This window comes from Vidua chalybeata, chromosome 11 (assembly GCF_026979565.1).
Source record: "Vidua chalybeata isolate OUT-0048 chromosome 11, bVidCha1 merged haplotype, whole genome shotgun sequence".
In the NCBI taxonomy this organism is placed as follows: Eukaryota; Metazoa; Chordata; class Aves; order Passeriformes; family Viduidae; genus Vidua; species Vidua chalybeata.
This window is the reverse complement of record NC_071540.1, coordinates 13,444,352-13,472,067: the sequence shown is the minus strand read 5'-3', so window position 1 is coordinate 13,472,067 and position 27,716 is coordinate 13,444,352. Positions and strand designations below refer to the sequence as shown.

Below are 27,716 nucleotides of genomic sequence, written 5' to 3'. Positions count from 1 at the left end.
CTGCATACATGAATATGCAGCCAGACCACGCCCCGGGCCGCGCCCCGCCGCAGCCCATTGGGCAGCCACGGACGGGTGGGGCATGGTCGGGGTGGGGAGGCTCCGCCCCACCGCAGGTACCCTGGAAAGTGGGAATGAGGCATCCCTGGAGAGGCAGAACGGGGCGAAGGGGGCACAGGGCACCCAGAGGGTGAAGGGGGAAATGAGGCGTCCCCAGGGGAGGGGAGTGTGCTCCCCCAGGGGCCCTTGGGTATGGTCAGGGAGGGGGAATGGGGGTCTGGGCAACCTTGGATGGGTTATGGGGGGCACTGGGGTACTCCGGGGTGGAACTGGAGTATGGGCATCCCTGGGTCAGGGATGAGGCTGTGAGGGCATCCTGGGGTGGTAGCTGGGGGGTATAGGGCACCCCTGGGGGAATCCCCCTTCCCAAGTTACCAATCACCCTCCAAGGTCCTCGGTGGCCGAGGCAGGGGACACCCCAATCCTGGCTCAGAGTGCTCTAGGAGAGCAGGGTCCTTCCTGGGGTCACCCAGAGGTCAACTCGCCCCAGTGTCACTTGCTGCCAGGCACCACACCTCCTTCCCAGCTATTTGAAGAGATATTTCAGTATTTAATTAAATTTGCAATTAGTCAGGGGGACAGGAGGCAGCCCCAAATACCCCGAAGAATCACAGCCAAATAATTAATAAAGAATGACAAGAAAGGAGTTTCCCATGCATTTTTTGGGAAAATTTCCCTCTGAAGTGCGGGGGGCTGCTTTGGGGTGACACCCTTGACCACAGGGGCTGGCCATGTGCCAGCAAATTTGGCGTTGCCAGCCACACTGGGCTGCAACCAGTGATTAAGGTGGGGTTTGCCATCCCAGGAATGGGGAGCCCCCCCAGCCCCACCTGTAAGGGTGGGTCATCACACCACCTCAGCCCCCCGGCTTTGGGCTGCTGTGGGGTGCAGGCCAGGCGTTCACTGAGGCCTTTAATCAAGGTGGATGCAAAACCTGCTGTAGCAGTCGGCATTGGCTCCACCTTCCCACCTGCTCCTGGCACAGCCCTGCCACCTGCCTGGGGGAAAAGTCCTTTTTTGGGTGGGCAGATTGATTTTGCATCCTGATAGGAGCAGAAGGGTTAAGGGTGGGCATGGTCCTGGCTGGGGCTGCTGCAGGGCACCTGGGGTGCATTGGGAGTTACTTGGGGTGGAGGACAAAAACATTTTCTGGGGGTTGGGAGGGCCAGAGTAGTCCTGAGAAGTTGCTGGGAGACCCCAAAGAAGGTGCTGGAGTGGGACACTCTCCAAAGGGGGCTCCCCAATACCCTCAATGGCCAAGGTGGTCCTAGTTGTGGCAGATGAGCTCAATCTGGCACAGCTCTCTGGGGCATTAGGGTGGCTTCTGGATGGACATTGAAGATTTTTTGATGAGCATGAGGGCAAGGTGGGGGGGGGGCAGATCTGAATGAGCTGGGGCTTTCAGCTGGAGGCCACTGCACCCAATTCCAAATCAGAGACCCCAGACTCCAAGCATGCTCAGATGCAGTGACCACTATCCCTTTGTGGGGTGCTGGAGGAGATGGAGGGGACACCTGGCTGTGACCCCATCACACAGTCCCCACCAGCTGCTCTTGTTTGTGCAGCCCAGCCCTACCATGGGTTTTGGGGCCACAGGCTGCCAAGGGCCAACCTCTGTAATCACCATTCATGGCAGAGGTGGGTCCAGCCTTTGCCAGCCCACAAAGCTGCCAGGTGACCTGTGGGTCCCTGCTGCCATCCTCTCCCAAGCACACGGCGAGCTGTGGTCCTCAAATGTGCCACAGCAGGGCTCAGGGATATGAACCAGGCTCTTGTGAGCTGACATTTCATCTGCCCATGCTACCTCCTGGGTGTGCTGGTGGGGCTCTGTCCCCCATGCAAAGCAGAAGGGTGTCCCCGCAGTGGGTGAGCCAATCCCCAGCTCTGCAGTGAGAATGGGGCAGCAGGGGGACCTGTCACTTGCAGAGCAGGAATGCACTGGTGGCACTGGGAGGGGGACAGTACTGGGAGCAAACTGTACAGCAGACACCAGTGTAACAGGATCAGACTGGCAGCAGAGGGTTGTGCCAATGCCCTGTCCTTGCTGGTGTTCTCCTCCCTGTCCCTGCACCATGCCAGCTCCAGGACAAGCAGAATCAGAAAGTGTAGTTGGTTTGCTGATCAGCCTGGCTGGAATGAGAGCAGCCAAGTGGCTTTGGCTCATCAGTTCCTAAACTGGTTTCCCCACCAGACAGACGGACAGACGCTGGGGCTGGCACACAGAAGACAGCAGGAATGTGCTGCTGGGCTTGGGGCAGGATTAGGCCCTGCAGTGCTGGAGGGGCTGATGCTGGGATAATTGAGCTGCGGCCATCAAGGAGGAGGAGGCCAATACAGACTCTGGTTGGTATTGCATCCATGGGAAAGGTTTTCCCTCTCTGCTAAACACTCCTTGTTTTTCTGCCAAACTCGATCATCAGGGGTTAAACTTCCTCCTCTGCACATGGAAAGCCTCAGTGGGGATAGGGAAGGCACACCACGCTTGTTTTACCTTCAGTAGGAAAACAAATAGTGTTTAAAATGCTGATAGTGGCCTTTAGGGCATAGCGTGGGTTGTCGTGGGAGCCCTCTCCCTCTTACAGCCCTGTCCTTGAGAAAGCTAATGGATACACAGGTAACAGCTCCTGGGATGCACTTGGCAGGCAGCTGAAGCAAGTTTTGGCAAGCAGCTGTTCAGGGTCAGACCTAAGGTCTTCCACCCTCGGCATCCTCCTCTGCACCGGCCTGGGAAGGGTGCCAAAGCAGGTGTGGGGTGCGTGGGCATTTCTGCAGAGCGCTGCTGGCTGGGCTATCTGGAAGGAGGTGGCCTGGGATAGAACTCCTCTCCTTGGCAGTGTCCAGTCACTCCTGGAGCCCTGGCAAACCCGTGGCACCGGGGATGCCCTGAGGGAAGTGGTTTGACACCTCTCCCGAGGTGTGCAAAGAGCACTCCTGCCTTGTGCGGAGCACCTGGTTTAATCCAGTGCCCCCTTGCTCCTGCTCCAGCAGACACCATGGATGGGTCACCCCCTGCTCTGCAGCACGGTTGACCACACTCCTGAGCACTGCGCATCATCTGAAGGCTCTATCCAATTCACCTGGTTTGACCATGGCAGCATCCCCAGAGCCGGTCTGGCACACGCTCTGGCCCACGCTCACTGCCTGAGCAATCCCTGCCTCCTCTCCCTTCTCTAAAGCTGCAATTCAGAGCGAGGTTTGGCCTCGCTGGGGAACTTTTTGCAGTTGGTACCAAGTTATTACGAAGAGCAGGTGGGTGCGGGGACAGGCAGTCGGGGGTGGACAGCACAGAGGAAGGGGCTGGCGTGGGGCACCACCACGCCCCATTTCTGACCATTTATCCCTGCCCCGCACAGCAAAGGCAACAACGTTTCTCGCTTCAGGCGGGAATAAGCCGTTCGTGTTTCCTTGCAATAGTCACTTCTGCACGGAGTGGGGCTGCTCCCAAAGGAACCAGCAGACACGCTGCAGGGTGTGAGAGAAATGCTGGCAGCATCCAGGAAGAAATTCCACCTATCTGTGCAGGGCTACGCAAACAGCCACGGCAAGGGCTTTTCCTCCTTCCTCTGAAGTGCCGGCCCTGCTCCACCTCAGGGGCATTCACATACTATGGAGATGGACTGTAATGGACTGTAATAACACGCTAAATACCAAGATTTGTCGGTCTGTCACCTTTAAATAACAAACCTCCTTTCCTTTCCCAGCTACAGGAGTACTCAAGCATGGAAATGAAAATACTTCCAAGCTGAATGGCTGTCACGCGGGGAGGCGGAGGGCGGGAGCCCTCTCCCTGCAGCTCCCGGCAAGGAGCACGCTGGCCCTGGGGCTGCCGCGGCGCCGGGCAGGACCCCGGTGCGCCCGCCTGCTTTCCCGGGGGCAGACGCTGCCCAGGGCCTCCCCGAGCTGCAGGATGTGGGCTTGGGTTTACCGGCGGCTCAGACGCCGCCCGGCTTTGCTTTCCCAAGAAGAGCTTCACAACCGCGGGCAGTTCCCAGTCTGCTCCCAGGTTGTTGTGGCAGGAGTCAGCACGTTGTCCCAGCCAGGGCTGGGGGACCCAGCAGCGGCTTAGCTCTTGTGGGGCTCTGCTACTACCGAGCCCTCTGCTTTGGGGTGCAGGGAGAGGTCCATGGGTGCAACACTCACCACTCACTGGGAGGGAGAGCTGCTGGGGGCTCCCCACAGAGAGAGAGCCATCAGAGCAACACCACATTATATCAGAACAGCACTTAAAAAAATAATTTTAATGTTTTAATTGTTTAAGATACATCACTCTGTTTATTCCACAGCAGGATCCCACTGCCTGAGCTAGCACAGGGGTTGGGAACGGGCATGGCACATGGCCCCACTCAGCAGACAAGCGTGGGAGAAGGAATCAGTGCCGGTACAAGTAGGGGTACGGTGGGGGTAGCTCCAGCTGGCTCATCCCTGACCTCACATTTGCTCAAATCCAAAGCTCAGGCTGAAGCCAGCCCTGGAGAGGCACAGGCTGCACGTTCCAGGTGTGCACACACTGCACAGCAGCATCCCTGTGCTGGGAGTGCCCTGCAGGCAGAGCCCCAAACAGACCAATCCATCAATACATTCTCCAGTTGATGCTTCACAGTAAGTAAAGTCATAAAACCTTTTGCCTCCATGGATTTCACCATTCTTTCAAACCCCCTTTTTCCCTAGAACCTGCCGCTTCCCTGTTCAAGAGCCTTGTCACTCCAGCAGCAGCAATCTCAAATTAACCCTAATTTTCCCCATAGAGCTTGGAAACAACAGCCAAAAGGAGCTGTATCGAGTAAGTGTCCTCTTTGTGTGTTCTCAGTGAGGGAGCAAAGGCTTTCCAAAACACCACATCTAAAAGACAGTGTGGATCCCAAACTCAAAAGGCAGATGCCTTTCCCAGTGACCAGAAGTGTCACCACCAAGACAGGGACAAGTTAAAGTGCATTTTATCACCTGGTCAGAGCAGGAGATGGAGACACCTTAAAGCCTAACAGTACTAAAACTGCTGGAAGCAACTAATTACAGGGACCTTGGGTGCTTGTTTGGGCTTTTCACAGGTACTGACTAGCGAGCAGAAATTATTTAAGATGTAATACAGAAAAATGCCATTTCCTTTTCTCACTTTGTGGGGAAATCTAAACAATGTAAACAGCCATTCAAAATAAGGACCCTGCTGCTTCCAGAGAAACTCTGAGCACAGTTCCATGGACTATTTCCTCTTCAAGCACCACTTACAACTCACCTTCAGAGCTCACTGTTGCTTGAGAATTATTTCTGCTTTAATTGTGTAGAACAACTGTTTTGCTCAGTTTGAGCCTGTGTAAGGAGGCACCTGGAAAAGACTCTACCTTGCTGAAGTGAGTTTGGGTCTGGCAAGTGGGCCCCTTCCAGGGGAGCTTTCAAAAACCTCTTCATCCCAAACTAACCAATATTCACACACCCTTCTGCAGGAGAGAGCAATTTTTCTGGTCTGGCATCCATTGCCAGCAATGGACACAGGGAATTTGGTCAAATTGGTCTGAAAGCAACCTGGGAAGCATAGGAGTAATGGAAGCACTTGTAAACATCACCACGGCACATTACCAGGACGTCCTGCTTCAGCTCCTTGCGGCAATCTCGTCCAGACAGAGCGGAGCAGAGCTGACTCAACATGGCTTGGGAATTAAATATTCAGTCAGTTCCCGGGTGGCTCGCTGTCCCCACTGCTCAGAAGGTGCTCTCGAGCAGGCAGTGGCACCCACAGCCTGTGGGACAGACCTCCTGGGTGCGAAACCACTCCATCATGTGGCTGGTGTGGCCTCCGTGTCCGCAGGTCAGGCAGAAATTGGAGGAGCCCCGCACGGCCACGTGGCAGATGGCGCACTGGAAGGTGAAGCCCTTGCAGATGGCGCACTGGGTGCCGCGCACCTCGCTGCGGCAGTGGCTGCAGTACACGCCAAACTCTGCCGGAGGGAACACACGGAGAGCGGGACAGTCAGTGCTGGAATCACGGACAGAGCAGCCCTGCATACAGCCCCTCACACTGCCTCAGAGCTCCAACAGGATGGGAGAGTGGATGGTGTTTCGAGATCTTGGTTTGTTCTCCACATGTGATCAAAGGAACGGGCAACTGGAGCACTGAGGCACTGACTGGCCCACCAATTCCCCTGATGGCTACAGCTGTCTGCTGGAAATGTGAGATGGATTTCAAGCTTTGGAGACACTGACTCATGAAGGCTTCCTGCTGGTCTCATCCACCTCTTACCATTATAAAGCATCACTAAGCAAGAACAGCCTCCATTTCTCATCAGAGAGCCCACCTGATGCTCCTTTATCAGACTGTCAGCCATGGAGGAGCAAAGGCAGTGGGTTAAGTCACCTGTTTTCACTCCAATTACTCCCCAGAAGTTGTCTTGGGTGACAAGGTGAGACTACTGCTGTTTCTCTGGCATCCTTCACCTGTTTTTCTCCCCCCAGGTCAAGCACATCTGTTCCCAGAGGTCTATGAAGAAGACAATTTGGCAGCAGTCCTTAAGCTGGGCATCCACACTGCTGAAAGTATTTTGGGAGGAAAGTTCTTTTTGCTGGCTAGTTCACCTAGTTAGAGATCTTGCAATTTTAACATAAGGACACTTCAGCCCAGGATCAGAGATGAAGACAGGGCATCTCAGAGGGAATAAAGGACATTCATCAGCAGAGAGCTGAGCACTGCTTGCATGGCAGTATGTGAATTTTCCAGCTTTCCTGGAGAGATGTTACAGTCTACAAAGCCCTTGAACCAACACCTGAAAGTCTCACCTCCACCCAGAACTGTGAAGAAGTCAAACCCATTTACTGGCAGAGCTAACCTCTGTCAGAGGTTAAATGCCACATTTGCTGTGGCATTTCAGTAACCAATGGACACTTTATCCATGTAGCAGGATGCTCTGCCTAAGCAGGAGTAAAACAGCTTGGATTTGCCTTACTTGCAAGCTATCAGTGATGGATTGAGCAGGGAGGGCCCTGCTGTTCTTTGTGTTGAAGAATGCTGAAACCGGCTTGATCACGCTACCCCAAAATAGACCCATCACATAGATAGGTAAGGCAAATGCTTCCTCATGAAGGCTGACATCAACAGGGATGTGAAAACCCTGGCAGGGAAGGGAGAGGCAGATGTTTACAGAAGAAGAAACCAAAGAGCTGATAGCATCTTACTCAAAAATAAAGCATGTTCTGTTGAGCAGGCAGGACAACATTTTATCTAAAATTGTGTGACTGACAGTCAATCACTTCATACCATAAAGACCAGTTCCATTTTTAAATGGTGAAAATTTTTAACACACCTCCTTTAGGTGTGTGTGAAGATCCTTACCTTGGGTGGGGACACCCCTCAAGGTCACTCCTCAAAGCTCAGTGAGAGAGATTTGCCCATGGTCATTGCTATGGATGGACATCAGTGTCTACCTGATAATTATTAAGCTAGCTTTGATATTATTTATTTAATAACCAGTGCATTGTATTTCTAGTTTTAATTTTCTATACTATGTGGTAAATAATTCTGATTAAGGCCTTTTTAGTCTAATGATTATCATTATATTCATCAATTTAAATAAACTCTTCATATTTTATTCATATTAAAAAATTGGTTTGCCATCATTAATCCCATGGAACGATTTGTACCAAGGTTCAATTACACCTATATAACCACTTTAAACCCTTGTGACTCGCTTGGGTGGATCTCTCTGATAAACTTTGTCCATTCCATTCACGACACAGCCTGCCCTGCAGATTGCACGTTCCTAAGCTCCCTGGAGTCCCTCAACTGGACCAGACACTCACCAATTCCCTTGTGGGGATCAGGAGGACAGGAGACAAACTTCAGAACCTCAGCCCGCTTCTCTCGCAGGCCCCAGCGATAAAGGATTTCTCCATAGCACTTCTTAAAGTCATCAAATTGCTGAGTGTTGGCAGGATCGAGCAGCCTAGAGAAACAAACAGGCTTGTAACTGATTGACTCTCAGAGACTCTGGTTGCAATCCTCTTTCCTGCAATGGCTATGCAACCATCTCACACTGCTGGAAATGCAGCAGGGCACTTCCCACGGGTTGCTGAAACATTGCTAAATACAAACTGCTCTGGCCTTGTTTTGTTCTACACTCCAGGGTGAACACTCCATGGGTGGACTGTCCTTTGGGGCCCCCACCATGGCCTCATGGCCTCTGAGGGATGCATCATGTGTAATCTCAGCAGTGCTGATCTGCAGGATGAAGCTTCTTCAAGTAATTGTGTGAATGACAAGGTCTAGGGGCAGGTGTGGTACTGCACAGCACCAAGAGACCTGGCCATGTAGTTCCATGTGACTGAGACACAAGTAAGGCATCTCTGAATACCCACAAGGCATGTGATAACCTACCTTTTGTTTTTCTCATGCTGGTCCTTCTCCCTCTCCCGAGGATCAGGATACGTTAAGTTTCCGTAGCGGAAGTCATCTGGAGAAGACTCGCACCAGGGAGTGGAGGTCTGCTCTGTGTCTTTGTTTGCTGCAAACCCCAAGAGGTTGTGAGTGCATCTCCCCCCTCAAAACTGGAATCAGGAAGGGACATGAAAGACCACAGGTTTGCAGCCCCGTGTTTCAGCCCTATCTCTGTCCTACCACCCTCTGCATTCCAACAAACACTGCCCTGCCTCCAAGAACTACGCGCCAGCCTCTACTTGCCAAGTGCTTCTACTACACTGTTGGTGAAAGGACTATTGTGGAGGAATCCCTTTTGCCTCCTGCTTTAGACAAAAAGTAACCAGGCAATCAATCCCATGGAGTTTGCTTGGGAACATTTTCCTGGGTGGACTTGGGTTCCTCTTTCCTAGACAGGGAGGACTCTCATCACCAGGACTGCTGTTACGTAAAGGGGCCTCTGCATGCAAGGTACTGCCCTGGGGGCAGGGAGATGACTGCTAATAACTGCTACAAAAGATTAGCTGCTCCCCTAACACCCATCCTGTCCTCTTCCCCATGTCACATGTGCCTTGATATCACACTGAAAAGTTACAGCTATGGTGCTAATGCTGCTACAGCTGGGCTGATGCTGCCCCAGGCCGTGTATATCACTAGAAATCTGCCAAAAGTTTCAACTCTGACACCAGAGCCCCCCTTTGTCACACTGTAAAACCTCTGTGTATATTCATAGCACCAAGAACCCAGTCTTTCCAACTGCTGTGTTTCTTCCAGTGAGAGAAGAAAGCCCAGCACTGCTTTTCCCCCGAACGCTGTGGAATTAGCCAGCTGATGACATTTTGAGGCCATTTTTGATACTCGTTGAATGAAGAATCTACTGAAGTCAGAAGGTGCAGGACTGCAGGAGCCTTGACACAGATACTGCAAGGCCTGCTCACTTCCAGCCACGGAGTCACACCATACTGGCCAAACCCCAGAGAGCTGCTCTGGCAGAACACATCTGCAATCACAGCTGGTACTAACTCCCTCTTTTCCCCACCATAGGAGCTATCTAAAACCTTGGCTGGAAGGGTGAGAGATTCTTTATTTACTAGCCAGGTCTCATACCTATGCTCCAGCCTCCAGTGCCAATCCCAGGATCTGACATGCTGGAACAGGAGCCAGAGGAAGTAAAGCTGGGCTGTTGAGGGGGAAAGGAGAATAAATCTTGTCATCTATGTGAGAGACATTCAAAGATATCCAAGACAAATGGGAAAGAAATGGTGATCGTACGTATCGGCTGTGGGTGGCCAGGTTGGAGGCACGCTGAGGAAAGGGGACACAAGAATTGGGGCACCCCTGGAGCCTGGACTGGGCTTCAAACACACTGCAGAGCATGGCCAGGGTCTGTACATCATGGAGCTGTGAGTAATGAGCCAGCCTGGGAAATGAAAAAGACAGTGTGAGACTGAGCAGAATTCAGTAGCAAAACCATTGCGACTCCAGGGCAGCTAATTTCAAGCCTGTTGCACACAAAGGTTTGGGTGTCATGACTGCCCACAGGAGACATGTGCACTGAGGGGCTGGATTGGCTTTTCTGTCACACCTCTGAGAAGCCAAGTTCTCCTTCTGAAAATGCTCATGCCCTAACTGGCGGGAGAAAGATGGGAGCTCTGGGAATTCAGCAATACTTGGGCTCTGATGTAATGCTGGAGCCATTAAACTCACTCCCAGCCACAAAATCTTTTTGACAAAGCCCTCTGGGTGCAAACGTCCTGCACCTGGATCACAAGACAAAAGGCTGCTGCAGGTTTTGTAGAAGGCTGGAAGTTTCCAGTTTGCTCTGAAGGCTGAGAGTGATAAAGAACAACCTGTGCTGTGCCCCCACTGCTGCCATGCAGCAGGAGAGAGCTTGGACAAGCAACAGTATGGAAAGCACAGCACATAAATCCTAAATCCTGCACTTCCAAATAGCATGGATTGATAAATAATATCAGTCATGAATTATGTAACTCCTGAATAGATTCTCCTGGAAAACATTTGTAGCTAACACTTGGCTTTGTGGCCACTGGAACAACTTCCCAATAAAGCTTTGATGACAACAGGGAATTTGAAGGTAAAAAAAGGTGCTGCACCAACAGGCTAGTTTAGTGGGGAGCAAGAACCCCAAATCTCCAGGTCAAGCATTATGGGCATGGAAAGCAGAGCTCCACCTGTGTCTGGCCTATTGCTCAATGCTGGCCAAAGAAGACCTGAGTGATAGGTGGAAGGTCAAGGGCTGCCTCCTGTATGCCAGAAACACATTTGGAGCTTCCCTTTCTGTTTCAAGCATCAGAGGCTTGAGACAGGAAAAATATCCATGCTGTGGCACTACCCCAAATATGAAATGACGCCTTACACATAGATAGTTATGGAGGGCTCTGCTTCAGCAACCATTCCCCAGCCCCTCCCCAGCATCCAGACACGTACAAGGATTCCAGTAATTGACGTCCAAATGGATGTTGTGCCCAAGGTATCTCTAAATCTGGGTCAGACTTCGGTCCAAGACAGAGATCAGTAGCTACCATGGCCAGTGACCAAACCTGGCAGACAGGAAGGAAAAGCAGCAAAGCTACAATTAGGATTAACCACACTCCCAGGGCATAGGTGTGCACAAATTCACACACAGACAGATAATAATGGAGCTTGTCTGTTTTTTTTTTTTTTTTTTTTTCCCTGACAGCAGGGAAGAGTTTCAGTCTCTGTGTCACAAATATTACAGAGTATAACACAAAACCAGGCTTTCCCTATCCCACTCACTTCGTGTTGCGTTAAATGCAAAAGCAGAACAGTCTATAGTCTGTTAGTGCATTTTATATTCACAAGCATCAAAAGGGTTTAGATTTGATACAGTTCTTGGGTTCAGAGATGTCTGGTGGCAGAAAGTTATTTGCATGAAAAGTATCCTTTCATTAGTGGTACCACTGAGCCCTATTCTCCTAATGCAGCCTAGCACAGACAGGACACTGTTTGCCTTTTCTATTTCAGAAGTTTAACCACTTCACATGAAATTTCTCCTTCATTTATCATCCTCTACTCTGAAAATGGTTTCATCTTGTCAGTCTCCATACCACTGATCTAGGGTTGTTTTTTTCTGCTGTGCCTTTAAAAATGGGACAGAATATTCCAGGGAAAAGGAAAGCTCCTAGTTTAGCATGAAAAAAAAAGAGCAGGAAAGGAAAAAGAGCATGGTACTAAAAAGACAGCAAAAATCAGAGAACTGACAATGTGGACAATAAAGAAAAAACACATGCACCAAGTACAAAGAACAAACAGCCAGAAAAAGTAGTCCCAAAGCTGTTCCCCGTGAAACCAGAGAGAGTTACAGAAGAGAAACTGAAACAAGGACTGGGCTGCATAAGAGAGTGCATAGAAAGCAAACAGGAAAGATTCCACTTCCTACACTGCTACAGAGCACATCAAACCTGTAACTTGCAATTCAAGCCTGCATGTCTGCTGTGAGCTGCACTACAGGCTGGAGTTACACAGGACAGGGAAAACCAAGGAAGAAACAGAGTTATCTCAGAGAAATCTTGCTGAAGTTACTCCACCCAAACCCCGGTCCAATGTGGACAAACCAGACTGCTAGAGGAAGAACAGACAAGGGGGAACTAGACCTACTTTCTCTCTGCTGGTGTTGCAGAACCCACCAAGAAGCAAGACAACAGCTTGAGTCAGCTTCTGCTTAGATCAGGTAAGCCTATGCATGTTGCCTATCCAGCTCTAGGAAGAGCCAAATGCTGAGGAGATGTGCACAGCTCCTGTGGCACGGCCAATTCCCATTTCTTTCAGGTGTTCCCATGTCGTGTCAAATGTCCTGCCTGTTGCAATGGACTAATCACAGGGAAAAGCATGGGCCACAACAGCCATTTTTGTCCTACTTTTAGCTGAAGGCAAATAGTCATCCCCATTTTGGGGTCCCTGGGCCCAGGCTCTCTTGGGAGAAGACAGCTGCACTTAGTACCCACTGCCAGCAGAATGCCAAACAATGGGAACAATTACATAAGTATGAAAAAAATTACGGATCAAAATGCTGACAGCAGCTAGGCAACTCTGTGCACAGTTACTCCATTTGATGACTCAAAAGCAGGCTGCATTGCTCACTTTGCCTACAGGAATTCCCTGAAAAATGTGTTTCACTCAGTTTGGCAAAGGGCATAAAGGAATCTGTGTGCAGTCCTGGGAAAGAATCTCTCAATGACCAGAGACAACAAGGTGGGGACCACCTTGTTGGCCATTCCACAGGCCAGGTTCAACACCCAGGGAGTCCCTGATAGAGCTGCTGAACCCCAGTGGTGTTTGGGTGTTGGTGACAGCACAAGCCATTGGAGGGTAGCACAGCTTGCTGAGGAAGAGGTCAGATTCCATGGCATACCTGTACGAGATCCCTCCGCCCCACAGCCAAGGCTGAGGCAGCATTCTTCTGGCAAGTCTCCTGGATGTTATTCACATTTAGTCTGAAAAGAAAGGAGGTAACTCAGCTCTGATTGGCACATTACCTACAAAGGTGGGGAGGAATGGGGGGAAGGGGGAACATGGCTCTGGCAGCAGTGAGCAGCCCAGAACCTTCCAATCAATACGAGCCTCTTTGCATGGCCAGGATCCCATCCCATCCTTCTCTGTTATTCAGGGATCACTGTCATCCTCCTCCCTCTATTCATTTTTGCTAATACACCACACATCGAGTCCAAGTCCATACTAGCTGGGATTGATTCTAAGCAACACCATTTCCAAGAGGATATCAGACCAAACTTCTGCTGGGGTATCATGAAGTCCAGAATCATTCTTGTCCCTAAAAGCTGGTGCCATTGGCTACACGGTCCTGTTCCCATTCAGCCCATCAGTCTGCTCTGGCTGACTCAGAGGGAGACAGGAGCATACTGGGGAGAACCAGGCTGGCTGGGGGATAACACACCCACTGTGTGAAGCCTTAACAGGCTGGCAAGGTGGGCTGAGGAAGCCCACGTGTGCTTTTCTGCCTGTCATCAGAAATCTTCCCAACACTTCAACTGTTTGAGATTTTTACAGTACATGGAAAAGGGTCAGGTTGTTTACACAAAAGATGTCCCAAGAAGAAAGGTCCAATACTTTTTTCAGAAGAATATTCTTTTTAATAACACAGAAAGGGAGAGAAAGAAGGGGTTTTTCCTCTCTTTCTTTCCTCATAAAGAGGAATTTCCTGCTTCTTCCCTGAATGTCCATAGACTGGAAACTCCGTTAAGGACCAGCCAGTATTACCAAAGCTAAGAAAGAAAAAAATCAGGAACAGAGGTTTTGTAACCATATGATTTAGAAAGCATGGAAAAAGGAAGCCCTTTGTTAAAAAAAATCCAAAACCAACAAAAACACAAAAATGCCCACAGAACTCCATCCTTTCCAATACCACAGAACAACCTGCACAACAGACCTGACATGTACAAACAAGACTCCAAGTGGGAACATAGCAAATACTTCTGAAATGAAAAAGCTTTGAGCTATTAATAGTTTTTACAGAATGAAAATGTGCATTTACTGAGATTTTTAAGCCTCTGCATTTAACATGAGATTTGAAAAATAATTTCTACTGATAATTTCTCTCTTTAGCAGGTAAAAATATGAACCTGTAACATTTGCAGTTATGATGCTGATTCAAATTCTGTTGACTACACATCATCACAAATTTCTTCCCTCACACTTTTCAGATTTACAGGAGACAGGTCCCCTCTCACAGGCAGAGGGATACCAAAAAAAGCAGTGAGGCAAGAACTGAGGAAGAAGGTAGAGAAACATTCATGGATCCATGCTGACTGATGTCAGGATTAAAGCACAGCAATGCCAAAGACAGCTGCTTTCATTCGGGAAAGGATGACAGCCCACGTGTACTCACATGTAGAGTTCTCCCAGCAGCTTGTGGACAGGCAGCAAGCAGGAAATATCTTGGATAATAACTTTCCCAGCAGCTTTGATGGGTCGGTTGTTGGCATCTGTCCCCTCTCGTTTGCTTTTCCACCTCCTTGATTTCTGCAGAACCAATGGCAAAGTGTTACTGGAGAAGAGGACAGTAGGCTGGCTGGGACAGGGAACAAAGCACTAGGGTCAGGAATAATGCAAGCAGCGCCCAAACCTGCCTTTCAGAAGGCTCTGTGTTACCCTGGAAAACATCCATGACATGCCCAGGAGAACAAGCATCTCCATCTGTAGGAAGTGAAAAGCAGGTCAAGGCAGCGAGCTCAAGGTCAAACTCACTCAAAAAGTATTTTGTGAGTTTCCCTGTGAAAGCCAATAATAGAATAAATCAGCACTGGGATGCCAATCAAACATGGGCAAGTTTGGCAGGAGGACCGTTCAGTTCTCATTCTCTGGGAACCCTTTGCAGATAAACCACTGCTGACTTCAACCAGCGTCACACAGAGACGTGCTGGAGGCAGCTGCTGCTCACCCTTTGCCTCAGGGCAAGCCCACAGCTCCAGCCTGTCTCTAGGTCTGCCCTCTCAGGATGAGAACTGCCCTGTTCAATGCCAGCACAGGGCTCCCACCTCCTGCTTTATCAACAGCTTCAAACAAACAACTGGCAGATGATAAAGCAGGGTCCAAGTTTTCCTAGCAAGGATCCCTAGCTGCCATGCTCATATCTACTTACAGCTGGCTCAGGACATAAGAGGGGGGAGAAGAAAGGAGAGGAACCAACAGAAGGGAAGAGAAACAAGAAGCCAAGATTCCCAAATACTTCCTGTAACAGATACAGAGGCCATCTTAAAGCCAAGCTGCATAAAGCTACCTTGGCTGTGTGAAACACCATAGAGTATCTGTCTAGTATCCTGACCTCTTCCAGCTCCTTGCTCTAGGAGAGTGAGGAGGAGGGGTGAGAGGATGTGTGGCAGCACGACAGGCAGAAGGCACTGGAGCTCTACTGAAGGAAGCGCTGGCTGCTACGCAGGGTTCCAATGCTTTGCAATGCTGCTCTCCTATGGCGCGCTCCCTCGCTGCCACACAGAGCCGACCGACCCACACGGAAGCGCCGGTCATGCTGAGTTAGGGAGGCTCTCCTGGGACACTCCTGCTGGGGCTTCCCACACATCTCATCAAAGCAGAACAGCCCCTCTCTCAAGGGGCCAGCAAGGCAGCCCTGTGCTGATGGCTCTGCAAGGCAGATGCAGCTTACACAGGCTCACATTAGTGCTCCTAAAGAGCAGACTGGGATACAGGAAAGGCAGGACTTGGATCTGCAAGCAAGATCACCTTTACTGTGGGTGTGAGGCCAGCTCTGGGATGGCTGAGTGCCAAATGGCTTTTGACCATGACCATGCAGTCCTGTGAGAACCTGGCAGGCTTATCAGACACAAAATGTCCTTAAAAACCTACCCATGACCTTAAGAAATGCCACTGCCTGCCTGGCCCAGACGTAGGCCAGTGTGCCGAGGAGGTCTTGCCATGCAGAGCAGACTACTACTAACACATGCCACAAGAAGCAAAAAGGATGAGCTCCTGAAGCTTCTCTGAACACTGCACAGCTGAGGATCAGAGGCTCCTGCTTGACAGTAAGTGAAGAAGGCATTTCAGCCTCAAAGGAGACGAAGGTTGTTCCAGGGATGCATATGTTACATAGCATCACCATTCCCCTGATCTTCCACCACCCCTGAGTAAAGAGGAGCAGAGCTTGCATGGTGCCCAACATTTAGAGGGGTGAAACACTGGTAGAAACAGGGCTGTCAGCATCCAGTGCTCTGGAAAGGCTGACTGACTAGTTCTCTGCCACGTCTATTCAAATCCTCATTCATCCAAGAGGAATCTGCCTGCAGTACTTATCTGTCCCCTGAAGCTGAAAAGCACTATGCAGTGGAAGGTGGCTAGAATGGGGTCAGGTGGGAGACCCACCTCTCTTCAGTCCATCAGTTCCTAACCAAGGCACAGTCTGGATCAGCTCTGCCTCTCCTGACATTGGGCAGGCTAATCCTGTTTTGCTAACACCTAAAAGTTTAGCTGCCAATTCAGTGCTGAAGGATGTGAGCTGTATTACAATAAGGTTCCCAGGTAACCTTACAACAACCTTACAAAAAGGTTCCCAAGTGGCACCTGTACCTCATTCTTTCTCAGGACAGCAAATGCTGTCTCCCAGGTGTGGTGAGGAACTGCTGATGCTACCAAAATCAGTATATAAGTGAAGCTTGGGAGCCCCAGCACAATGACATGCCAGGAGGAAAGAGCTCAGGCACTGTCCTGGAAGGGCTACCAGGCTTCTCACAGCAAAAGCTGTTATTTGTGCTGTGTCTGAGTGGGTGTTTGAGCCCAGGCTTGCAGACACAGAACCACGTTCTGCAGGGCTATCAACAAGAACTTCTAGAGCCTGGTAGGTAATTTAGAGAGCAACCTGCCACCTTCTGGCCATCTGTAAGCCAGCTGTCCCCAGGACTCACAGTCGATGGAGAGCTCCCTCTGCCCAGTCTTTGGGAACAGATTCAACCTGCTCCTGCCCCTTGCAAGAGCAGACTGAAGAAGCCTCCCAACAGGCATTTCAAGACTACAAACATGGACAACATATATCATTTTCCACAGGCAATTGGGTCTTTTTTTATTTTTTTTTTGGGGGGGGGGAGGAGAATGACAACAAATGAAGATGAGAATGAAAAAGAGCTCTCATGAATGGTTTCCACTGCTTGCTTTTAACATACCACCATACAAATGGAAACATTAAATGTGTCAGAACCCCCTGAAAACTTGGACTCAAACCAAAATTGACCTATTTTCTTCCTCTGCTTATTTACTGGCAAAAAGGAAACCCTAATTCTTTACTGCTGCATCTCCAGGAATGGAGTTAGTTGATGGCCACAGGCCCTGCCTGTACTACACTTCCATGCCCACCACTTTTAACCCCTAAAGCTGTGACAGAAAAAAATCATAAAGCTACATGTAAAGTCACCATTAAAAAAGCCTGGGTTTTTGGCAATTCAGGTTTACCTCAGCTATAACAAGTAAGAGTTAGGAAAAAACCCACAATCAGAAGTATGGGAACCATCACAGATGGGGTAAAGTTCATTACCATTGACAGCAGAAGTTCTACTTTGAATCCAGTAATTACTGGTGTTAATCACAGGAGTAGCTCTCCACCAGGCAGTATTTGAGCACATTTAACACGGATCACCAGAGACAAAGAAAACTTTAGGTTTCTTTGCTTTAGGTCCACCTCCCTCCCATTCCACCTCTTCTCCCAAGAGAAGCTCCCACTATGGTGTAATCAAAAAGTGTCACCAAGGCTCAGGGGCATTAGGGCAGAGCAGAAAACACATCTCTTCCTAGGGGCTGGAGCACAGGTCAGGATGGGGAGCAGGGAACATAACAGTTGGAGCTGAAGCAGGAATCAACATGCACCAAGCTAGCTGCTGGCAGCTGAAGGACAAAGGCACAGGTCTTCTGCACTGCCCACGACATTTCTAGCTCTTTCTGAAGCCTAGAATCCTTGCCAAGGAGAACTGCATCTACCCAGCTGCTCCTCAGTTTAACGAGAGGAAGATACGAAAGAAAATCGCTACAGTGATAAGTAAATTAAGACTCATCAGTTCCTCAGAGCACAAGAAGGAAAGAAACCAGAGCATTTATGGCAATCATGGGTTGGAGGTGACAGCAGGGAACAGCACTGGATAATGACTAAAAAAGCCAGCCTGCACCTGCACTACTATACCCAAGGCTGTAATTTGCTGCAATCTGAGGTGATAACGATGGCAGTAAATGGGTTACATGTAGAAACAGATAGCCCAAGAATAAGCCACCAACTGCTTTGTAGCAACCACCATCATCACTGCATACTCAGCAGCAGGAGTTGCAAAATGCTGCCCGCTTGGAAAGGATGCTGAACACTTGGGTGTGTGTGCCTTTGGATCCTGCTGAGGCAGGCAGTGCTTTAAGTAGGATCCTGAAATGTAAAGTGCCTGTTTCACATCAGCATATGCAAAATTTCAGGGTTTGTGGTATAAACTGGCGTTAGTAGGGCAAAGGTAAAGGTTGTGAACAGAAGAGAACAGACTCAATGCCAAGAGATTAAGCTGCAATAAGGTATGTACAAAATAGTTAAATCTGCTCAAGTCAGGTTCAAGCTGCTTCTCATATTTATTTTTTTAAAATAAAATGCAAAAATTGCTTCCTCCCTGTAGAATGCTATGCTCCTTTATTCTGAACAACTGCCTACAGATTAACTCCCCCATGTGGCTCATGCAGCACTGCCTGGATTTTCTCTTCAAAACAATCAACATTTACTATTTCCAGCATCTCCCACAGTATCAGGCACCTGCCATAAAGGCGCTAAAAAAATCCAAGGCCCTTTCGAATCAAATGCCCCACAGCAGGAATATTTCTTTATAGCTTCCATCAATCAATAGCTGGCACCTGCCCTGAAGCATGGGCACTTCAGAAGAGGCAGCTAGAAAGGAAGAGGAATTATTACGTCTTGTAAACTTGCTAAACTCTTGCTTCCCCAAATACCTTGAGCAATGCTGAGCTCTTCTTCCAGAAGGAAGGCATGTGATTTGCACTAATAACCTATACTTCTCCTTGTGTATGCCTGTGTCTTCACCTTAGGCACTGCTGTCCCCTTTAGAGAGTCAGTTTAGCCTCTTTTGAAGGTTGTCCACAAATACAATCAATCCTTCAAGGCTTGGACTAACCCCTGTATCCCTTTTAAATATGCATCACTGAAAATTATAACTTAATCACATCATTACTTGCTCTTCCTTCCAGGACAGTGGTAAGGGAATTAAACCATAGCCTTTGTGCTCTGCAATTTACCACACAAGCTGGCAAGTTCATTGCTTGATTTTCTTTCTTTCAGTCTACTCCTGATTCAAGACAGAACTTCATTTCTTGCCTCTGCTGCTCACAAAGATCTTTGTAAAAAGCCTTGATGGAGTCAAGTAAATTACTTCTGGTTTCTTTCACCTATTATTTGCTAGTACAGTCTTAGAAGTCTTGCAGTTAGGAAAACTTGATCCTATTATACCAAGTTAAGTCAGGTGTTACAGGATTCTATTTTATTCCCTGCTGTCTTATGAAGAGATAGCATGAAGGACAGCAGCTGTGAAAAAACAGTTGTTCGTGCAGACATTAAGACAAACAGACTTAAAGAGATCATCTTTAAATTGAAATGGAATTTTCTGAGCTTTGTCTATACTTGGAAGATGAGTGATGAAACAGTAACTGCCCACGTGTACAGCACAGCTTGAGCAATCCTGATATCATCAAGATGACAATATCATGAATGATGTCGGAGCTTGAGGGACACGTGGACCTGACTATCAGAAAACAATTGTCAAAGCAGACTCGGCAGGGCAGGTGCCAGGAGAAGGGAGTACCTGCCAGGGTGGCTGAAGTGCAACCACTCTAAATGAATGCAGTGGTGCAACTCCAAGGGCTGTGAGAAGATCAGAAGTTAAGAAGAAATTGTATTTTTTGATCCAGGAAATAAGACTGTGTGATGGATTGCACTGAGAAGTGGCAGTTCATTTTAATGAGATGACAGATTGTTGTCAGAAACTCAACCAGTTTGCTTCTTCCATAGCTCTTAAGTGATCTTCCCTCCCTCTCCAGCAAGACTTTGTCTTTTCAAAATTAGGTGGTCTAATGTCAGTCTCATCAGTTGGTTGATGATGTATAATAATCACTCAGCTCCTCTACAGTGCACTCTGTATCTTAGAGGTTGATCTTTTCTTACACTTCAAATTACCCCTTGGCATCCTTTCCTGACCACAAGGCCAGGTGAAACAGGCATCCTGTAGGTCAGTAATTGCACCTTGCAAACTCCTGCCCACTTACACGTTCATCTGCTCTTGTGAAGCCCTAAGCCCTGCGTGGAGTGCGAGTCCCCCAGCTCTGTGCAGGTTACTCAAAGGCAGGCAGGTGGCATTTTATTCTTGGGCCCTTGGGCAGAAGACAGGGTCATATCAAGGACAGTATTAGCACAGCACACAGTACCGGGAAGTCGTTAATTGCTTGTATGGACCAACGTCGCCGGGCAGAGCGAGGAGACATCTGTACGCGAAAACATTATACCCAGGAAAAGGGAAGAAAGACACCAAGAAAATTAAAGACAAAGGTAAATAAACTGAAATGAAAAGTGCCCTGAACCAGCAGAGTAAGAGATACTGTTCCCAATGGCTCTGGTACACAGCGAACAGTTGCAAACCATTTTCACCCTCACACAATTGTACAGAGCATTACCTATGGCTCTGGCAGAGCAAAGGCTGCTGTGTCTGTGCCCAACACCAGCCTCTACGGAAGACTTTGGGAAAAACAAATCTGAATAAAGTCTTCCACGTGGAGTTGTATTACTGCAAGAAGCACTGAACTGCTTCATGTGACCTTGTTCATACCATGAATTGAGCAGAGGACAACACCCAAGTGCCCCACGTGCCTAAACTCCAAAGCTTTACTCCTCTTGCCTGAAGAGGAAGGCAGCTAAGTGTAAACTGCATCATTTTTAACACAGCTGTCCAGTGCCATGGCACAGATATCTGCAGAAAGCTAAACAGACACTCTTGCTTACTCAGATTCCCTTTAACATCCAGCATCCTCCAGAACTTCATTCACTGGAACCTACTGTAACTGTTCACTTTAATTTTAAACAATAAAAACCACATGTCAGGATATTAGAAGGGATGTAGAGACACTGCTACTTGGCCGGCCCATGTGGGTATTGTCATAATGGGTTGAGAAACTCATTCAGATTGAGTGAGCAATCAAATTCACTGATTGACTATGCCAAATAGCTCCAAAGTAGGCTTTCATTAGGAACTTGAAGATACTGCAGTAGGTACTCAACACAGTATTACAGCAACAGCAAATGGAATCTTTCAAAGCACATTAGTGTACACTCACTTGAAAAAAAGTTTTGTGTACCGATCTCTAGGAGTCAACATAATAAAAGGGAATATTTGGGTCAGGTACAATGTATTTTGCATTTGTTTTCAGTTGATGATAGACAGTCAGGACCATCAGCCATGCCTTCAGCCTCTACATCCCCTTGCATCTCATGGCTGGGAGAGCCCTACAGCCAGGAAGCCAAGGCTGGCAGCAGGCCCCCATGGAAAGAGAGAGGAGAAGGCTGCAGCCATGTGCTACAGGTTCCTCCAGCAGGCCACACAGAGAAGGAGAAAACGGTTAGTTGAAGGAAATTTTGTACAGTGGAAAAGCAGCAAAACTAAGCTCAGTCCCCCGACCAGTTCCCTGATGGGAAGCGTAAGGACACCACTGCCACCATGCCCAGGTACAGCAAGGCTGAGCAGTCTCCTGCGGCGTTCCCAGGATGCAACAGTCTCCAGGTGCTCACTGGCATGACCCTCTAACTGCAGGGGGGAAAAAGAACTCCATGGCACCTTCTTTAAGAGACACTCAGGTTCAAAACACTGATGGCATTGCCACGGTACAGATAAAGCTCCTCCTTTCTGCTGACTACTGCTCTTCAGTGGTGTTTTTTTGAGGAGTGAAAAAGAGGGAGGAAGAAAGGAGGAGTGTGCATGTGTGGATACAAAGTGAGAAAGACATATATATAAATATAGATGTGTGTGTGTGTATGTATGCATATATATACACACATACATATATATATATATATATATACACGTATTTAAATGAGCACAGAAAGGCTCAATGCCAGATTTAGCTTCATTTTGGCTCACTAAGGAGCTCTCTGCTGGAATCAGCAGCTCCCCTGCCTTTATGGGAACATGACATCTTTCCTGTCTAGCAATGGGCAAATTCCATTTGTTTGCTAATGGTAGTGGATGCCAGTGGCTGCTACATTGGATTTAAATACTTGGTTATGGCTGATAAATTCAGTTTTGGGGATGAAGCTGTCTGATATCACAGTCTGGTGCACAAAATTTCAACTTTTATTTAATGCGAACATAAAATCCAAGCTTCAGAGCAAGGAGTTAACTAAATTTAGAATCTGGGCTTTTTAAAACCATCACAATGAAATAACAAAAATATGTAGCATTGATCTAACAGAGGTCATGGCATCAACTCCTGAAGAATCAGAAAACGTTTGCTAAAGGGAGATACAGGTTTTTGGGGTTTTTTTTAATACTGCAATACTTGTTTCATCTGCAAGAACATTTGAACCAGCTTCCTGCTAAGGTTCTTACATTTATTCCAGCATGTGAGGAGATAGCTCAGCAGGGGAAGGGGAACACAGGAATTTCCCTTGGCTTTCAGCAGACATGGCTGCACACATGCTTTGCTCTCTTGAATTTTTACCCTGTGACAAAAATCTTGTTGCCATCAATACAAGGGCTGGGGAGACAGATCACATGAAATTGCACCAAGCTGGTTCCACATGTTATTTTTAGCCTTGTCTGTCATCTTAGAGAGGCTGTGTGTCGGGGACAAGCCTGCTGCAGAGGACAGAGGTAGCTCTTTAAATAAACTCTCCTACAAATACTAGGACAGATTATAATTCTATTCTCTAATTCCAGGCAGCACCGTTTTCTCTTTTCATCAAAAAAAAAAGTTTGTGTGGGGAAAAAAAAAAAAAACAACAGGATGGGGACTCAGAGTCTTCTGGGTCTGTATGGAAGCAGAACTTGCACTGGAGACAGGGGTTCTCCCCACAGCTGGGAGGTGCAATGACATCATGTAAGCAGGACACAATCCCAGAGACAAGGATGGCTGTCACACCCAGAACCACCAGAAAAACAAGACTTGTCTCAGTGCCCAGGAAGGATGGGTGTTCAAGGCTTTGACTTCCTCTGTTCCTGGGACACAAGTTCCCAAACTCTTCTGCCAGCAGATTGCAGACAGCTTTTGGCTTTCCCTGGGTTACCTGGAAGCTCTTCACTGCTGCAACAGATTCATGTCCTCTGCATGGACAGTGAACAAACTACTCAATGCCCCAAATTCTGAGGCGCCCTGGGGAAGCTTACTGCACTTTTGCAAGCCACTTCACCCCCTGCTGAAGCATAGTGTATTTCTAACAATCTGCTCAGCCTACTGCTCCCACAGCATTTGCTCCAGGCACATCAGGCCCTCACAGGTGCTTTACAACTACCCTGTGGCCACCCTACAATTACAACAGGTCTTCCTCACCCACCATGTCCCAGAAGGAAACAATCCCACTCTTCTCCAAAGCTTTGTAAATAGGAACAACAGCAAAATTTGCACCTAAACCAGAATTATGTGGATTGGAAGGTCATAATAGAATAATGTAGAAATTATTTTTGTTTAAAAAGAAAAGGGGCACATATCCCTGAAAGAGACACCTGAATTAGAAATAACCAACCACATCCCATAGTCCAGGAGAGGCTGGCAGTAAGCTGCAGAGAGTCACAACCCTTTGCAGTTATATATATCAGGGAGTACCCAGAACAACAAGAGCTGCCTACATGCACCTATCTGAAGACTACAACTTCTTAAAGGGTGATATTTTAACCCTACATAATGCAAAGGGAGACAGCGTAATGCACTGAAGGGAACTGTGATGGTCAGCATACAGAAACATCAAAATAAGCAGGTCAAATGCTAGAGAGGATTGGTAAAGAAGTTACTAATAGCAGATAAATCCACAGAGCTGCCTATAGAAAGATGTCTTTTTGAGAGGAATACAAAGCTTCTGCTACTAGCAATGCTAAATGAAAGGAAAACAGATAATGAAAGTTGAAGTGTTGGGAGCAGTGTTTTGGTCTAATACTTACCCTTTCTTTGTAGTAGAAGGAGCTAATGGAGACCTGCTCCTTCTCACTGCGTGTTGGGCTCCCACTGTACAAGCGCAGGTTGCCCGGAGTCTCCGTGCGGATCTTCATTGGAGTAATGAGGCCACTATGGTACGCTGATAAAGCTGACAGAGACCTGGAAGAAAGGGAATACACTTTCAGGGGCTTTTCCCACCAAAATGTCCTGCAGGCTCACACTGACATGTCCACTAGCCCAAGCTGCCAGCAATGGTGCCAGTGTCTGGAAAGAAGTCTCTGCTGAGGCCATGTGGTGTAAGGGCCCAGGCGCTCTGCACTGAGGACACAGCTAACACTGGAGGGGACTAGCTGCAATGGAGGACCTGGTATTTTCCTGCTTTCCTGCCCATGACAGCAGCACACCTCAAACACCACACAGGGCACTCACCTGGGTGTGGGCTCCATCGGGGACACGGCGCGGTGCATGGTCATGGGTCTCGTGAAATACACCAGGTACCCTGAAGAGACAGGACATGGCATAAAGATCATGCAACAAGGAGTAGAATACCCGGGGGTGGTTCAACTTAAATGGCCAGATTTCCCTGTGTATCAGAGGCAAGGGCATTGGTTCTTATCCACTACCCTTAGCAATTATAAACTAAAAGCAGACATCCTCTCAACCCAAATCAACTCCCTGCAAATCCACTACAAAGCATGGGGTTTTTGAATGTTTCTCTCAAAAGCACAATTTCAAATGGCTTATAGCTGTTAGAGAAAAGACAGGAAAAGAAAATGAGCAAATGCATGCTCATTTTTTAACTCTCCACCAGAACTTGCCAAGCACTGTTATTCCAGAGGTAAGTGAGGTGATGTTTGGCAATGCAGAGAAACCACTGCAGCTTGTACAAGAGACCCAGACATCTGAAGTCTGCCTCCAAAACACCCTCTCACAAGCCTTATCCCATTTGTTAGCCTCTCAAGTATCTTCAGCCACCTACTCTTGCAAGCATTTCAGGATTTAGCAGGCTTTACTGGGCCTATTCAATGCAATATTATTCTGTTTTACTTTTACTTGAGAATTCAGGGAGGCCTGTATGGAAAGGAGTTTTCAAAACGTGCTCACACTGGGATGCAGTCAGGTCCAGAGAAGGCATGTGTGCATCTGAAACAGCTCAGTGAAACTTAACAGCTCTTACTAAGATCTTAAGCTGGTTTTTAATGAACTTTACCCTCTATGTGCTCTCCTGGAAACCTGGATATGACTGTACCCCATCTCCCATTTGGGAGGAGTTTCTTAATGACCTTGGGAAAGCTATTTTGGACAAGTAGAAGAGTGTAGAATGAGAAAAGAGTGGTTAGTAATATGAATATGGTTTCAGCAAGGGGTAAATTCAACCCCAAATCACAGGAATTTTGTGAAGACTGAGTACCAGAATACACCCAGTAATGTGATGCTGGTAGCAGAGAACTAGGCAAGGAAAACAGCTATTTCCAGTGTTCTATAAAAAGAGATCTGTCAATGCCTCTGGCATGCCATAAGCCAAAGGTTATCTCTTCAGCTAGTCCTGCATTTCCAATTCCTAAAGCCCCACATGCAACCCCAACTGCAAACAGTTGCTAACTAGTCTCATCTCAAAATTTACCACAGTACCACTACTTTAACACCATTATCACAACTTTAACTCCTTGCATGGCAATGAGCAAAGCCTCATCTTGTTCAGAGGCAAGTGTTCCCCAAGACATCTGAAAAGGACCATTCCCTGGGTACCTGTTTTAATGTATCAGTGACAGGGCTGACCTGCACCACAGAACCTGGCTCCAGAGGTCCGTGGGAATGGGATGTTCGAATCCTGGTAGGAGCCGTAGGCATTGGAGACCCGGGCGAACGTGGGCAAGGGGGGTGTTACAGAGTTGGACAAAGCGTAGGGATTGCTGGACGTGCTGTCCTCTTGGTTCTGAAACAGAAGTTACCTAAGGTCACACTCCTGCTGCCACAGGAGAGAAATCCAGCCAGAGCATAGGACATGGCAGTGCCAAGCAGCATCACAGGAGGAGCTCATCCTTTGAGCCAGAACAGACCAAGCTCAGAGCACAGTTGCTGCTTCAACTGCAGAGGCACTTGCGGGCACTTTTGCCTTTGAGGAGAAAGCTTCTCTGGCTGCTTGTCCAGAGACTTGTCTCCCACCATAACCACGTTGAAATGCAGAGCTTAACTTGGGGAGGAACAGGAGGAAACTATACAGAAAATCTGACCTTCAAACTCTGGCTAGGATGCTCAAGACAGCTAGTTGAGCTGAATATGATACCTCAATGATGCACAAAATCTCCTTGAGTGGGAATACCACACAACTGTGGGGTGTCAAACGCAGGTTGGAGTCTTCAAGTGAGGAAGGCAGGTGGTGTGAATTACTGGGGGACTTCAGGACTATCCACAAGAATTTTGGCAGAAATCTGCATTTATTTGGATAAATAATACTACAACTTTGGTCTAAAAGAATTCTTTGAAAGCAGTGGTGCCTCAAGTCATCAGATTTCCATACAGCAGAGAAAAGTTCCCACTCTTACAATATTACTGCTGAAACCAAGCAGAATTAAGCCTTCACATGTAAAAAAAAACCCAGCCCTTTATTTGTGATGAATAAACAAAACCTCTCAGGAAAGAAATCTGAGGAGACTCTCCAATCTTTTCCTGAATGCTAAAAACACCCACTCCAGTACACTTCACCCACACAAAGACCTAATACCTGACACTGGGATGCTGAGTAGGTATCACAGATCTCACAGCTAAGAGCAGAGTGTGACTTGCATTTATCTGCAGTATCATCCCTACAAAACCTCAGCACAAGGCTGCAGAAAAAAAACAGATTTTCAGTTTGGGTTTTTTTCCAGGGAAGAAAACAAAAACCCTAGAATAGGACTAGAAGGATCTTTGACTAAAACTGAGGAGGTGAAGACATCTGCCACTGCCTTTCAGACAACAATGAATCCATCAAAAACCTGAGGCCTTTTATCTTCTCTCACAGATGATAACCATGCCCTGGCAGCCAGTGAAATATATTCTGAGCTGGGAAGCTACCATGCACCACTAAGATTCTCCAGTCTCCAGTCACTCCTGGTAACCTGGATATCAGAGTCCCCCAAAGCAAATCTTCAGGGCCTCATTTGTGGAAAACAAAACACATCTAATCATCCACCCAGCTCTCTTCAACATTAACCAGAAGTGCTCACACAAATGTAATGGCCAGTCACAGGGGTCTATTTACACATCTAACGAGGCCAGACTCTCACTGCAGAGTCAGAAGTGTGGGACATGGGAAAAGACATCAAACTAGGGCAGAGAGCCCACGCAGTTCTCCGTACCACGACAGATTCCAGCCAGGAGACCAGCTGACGCAGGCAAGGCTCCAGGCAGCTCTGGTTCCGCTTCACTTTCTGCAGGGAAGTGTCTTTCAGTATCTGGAATACATACAAGACACAACTTTATTCACAGTTACCTCCACACTTTGCCCACATCCTTTTTGTCTGCAGAGCAGCTTAGGTGCCAGGACCTAAACAGGTCACAGACATCCCCTAACGTCCACTGGAGTCACTGGTGTGCTGTCTGCTCTGAG

The 27,716-nt window shown here is 48.0% G+C and overlaps 1 protein-coding gene across 3 annotated transcripts in view; it reads right to left on the bottom strand.

The window, feature by feature from the left end:
• Positions 1-4,279: 4,279 nt before the first annotated feature.
• Positions 4,280-27,716, bottom strand: part of WDR59 (WD repeat domain 59) — a 49,396-nt gene continuing 25,959 nt past the window's right edge. Inside the window, exons 15-27 of one of the 3 annotated variants that reach the window (XM_053952391.1) lie at positions 27,466-27,561; positions 25,904-26,060; positions 24,554-24,623; positions 24,130-24,283; positions 20,414-20,470; positions 14,343-14,476; positions 12,852-12,933; positions 10,907-11,019; positions 9,731-9,878; positions 9,566-9,638; positions 8,420-8,546; positions 7,846-7,988; positions 4,280-5,990 (exon numbers count right to left, since the gene is read on the bottom strand). In XM_053952391.1, coding sequence (XP_053808366.1) covers positions 5,755-5,990; positions 7,846-7,988; positions 8,420-8,546; positions 9,566-9,638; positions 9,731-9,878; positions 10,907-11,019; positions 12,852-12,933; positions 14,343-14,476; positions 20,414-20,470; positions 24,130-24,283; positions 24,554-24,623; positions 25,904-26,060; positions 27,466-27,561 — 1,590 coding nt within the window. In that variant the 3' untranslated portion in view covers positions 4,280-5,754. Of the gene's footprint in view, positions 5,991-7,845; positions 7,989-8,419; positions 8,547-9,565; positions 9,639-9,730; positions 9,879-10,906; positions 11,020-12,851; positions 12,934-14,342; positions 14,477-20,413; positions 20,471-24,129; positions 24,284-24,553; positions 24,624-25,903; positions 26,061-27,465; positions 27,562-27,716 lie in introns of those variants that run through there. The other 2 variants (XM_053952392.1, XM_053952393.1) reach the window with 2 other exon arrangements.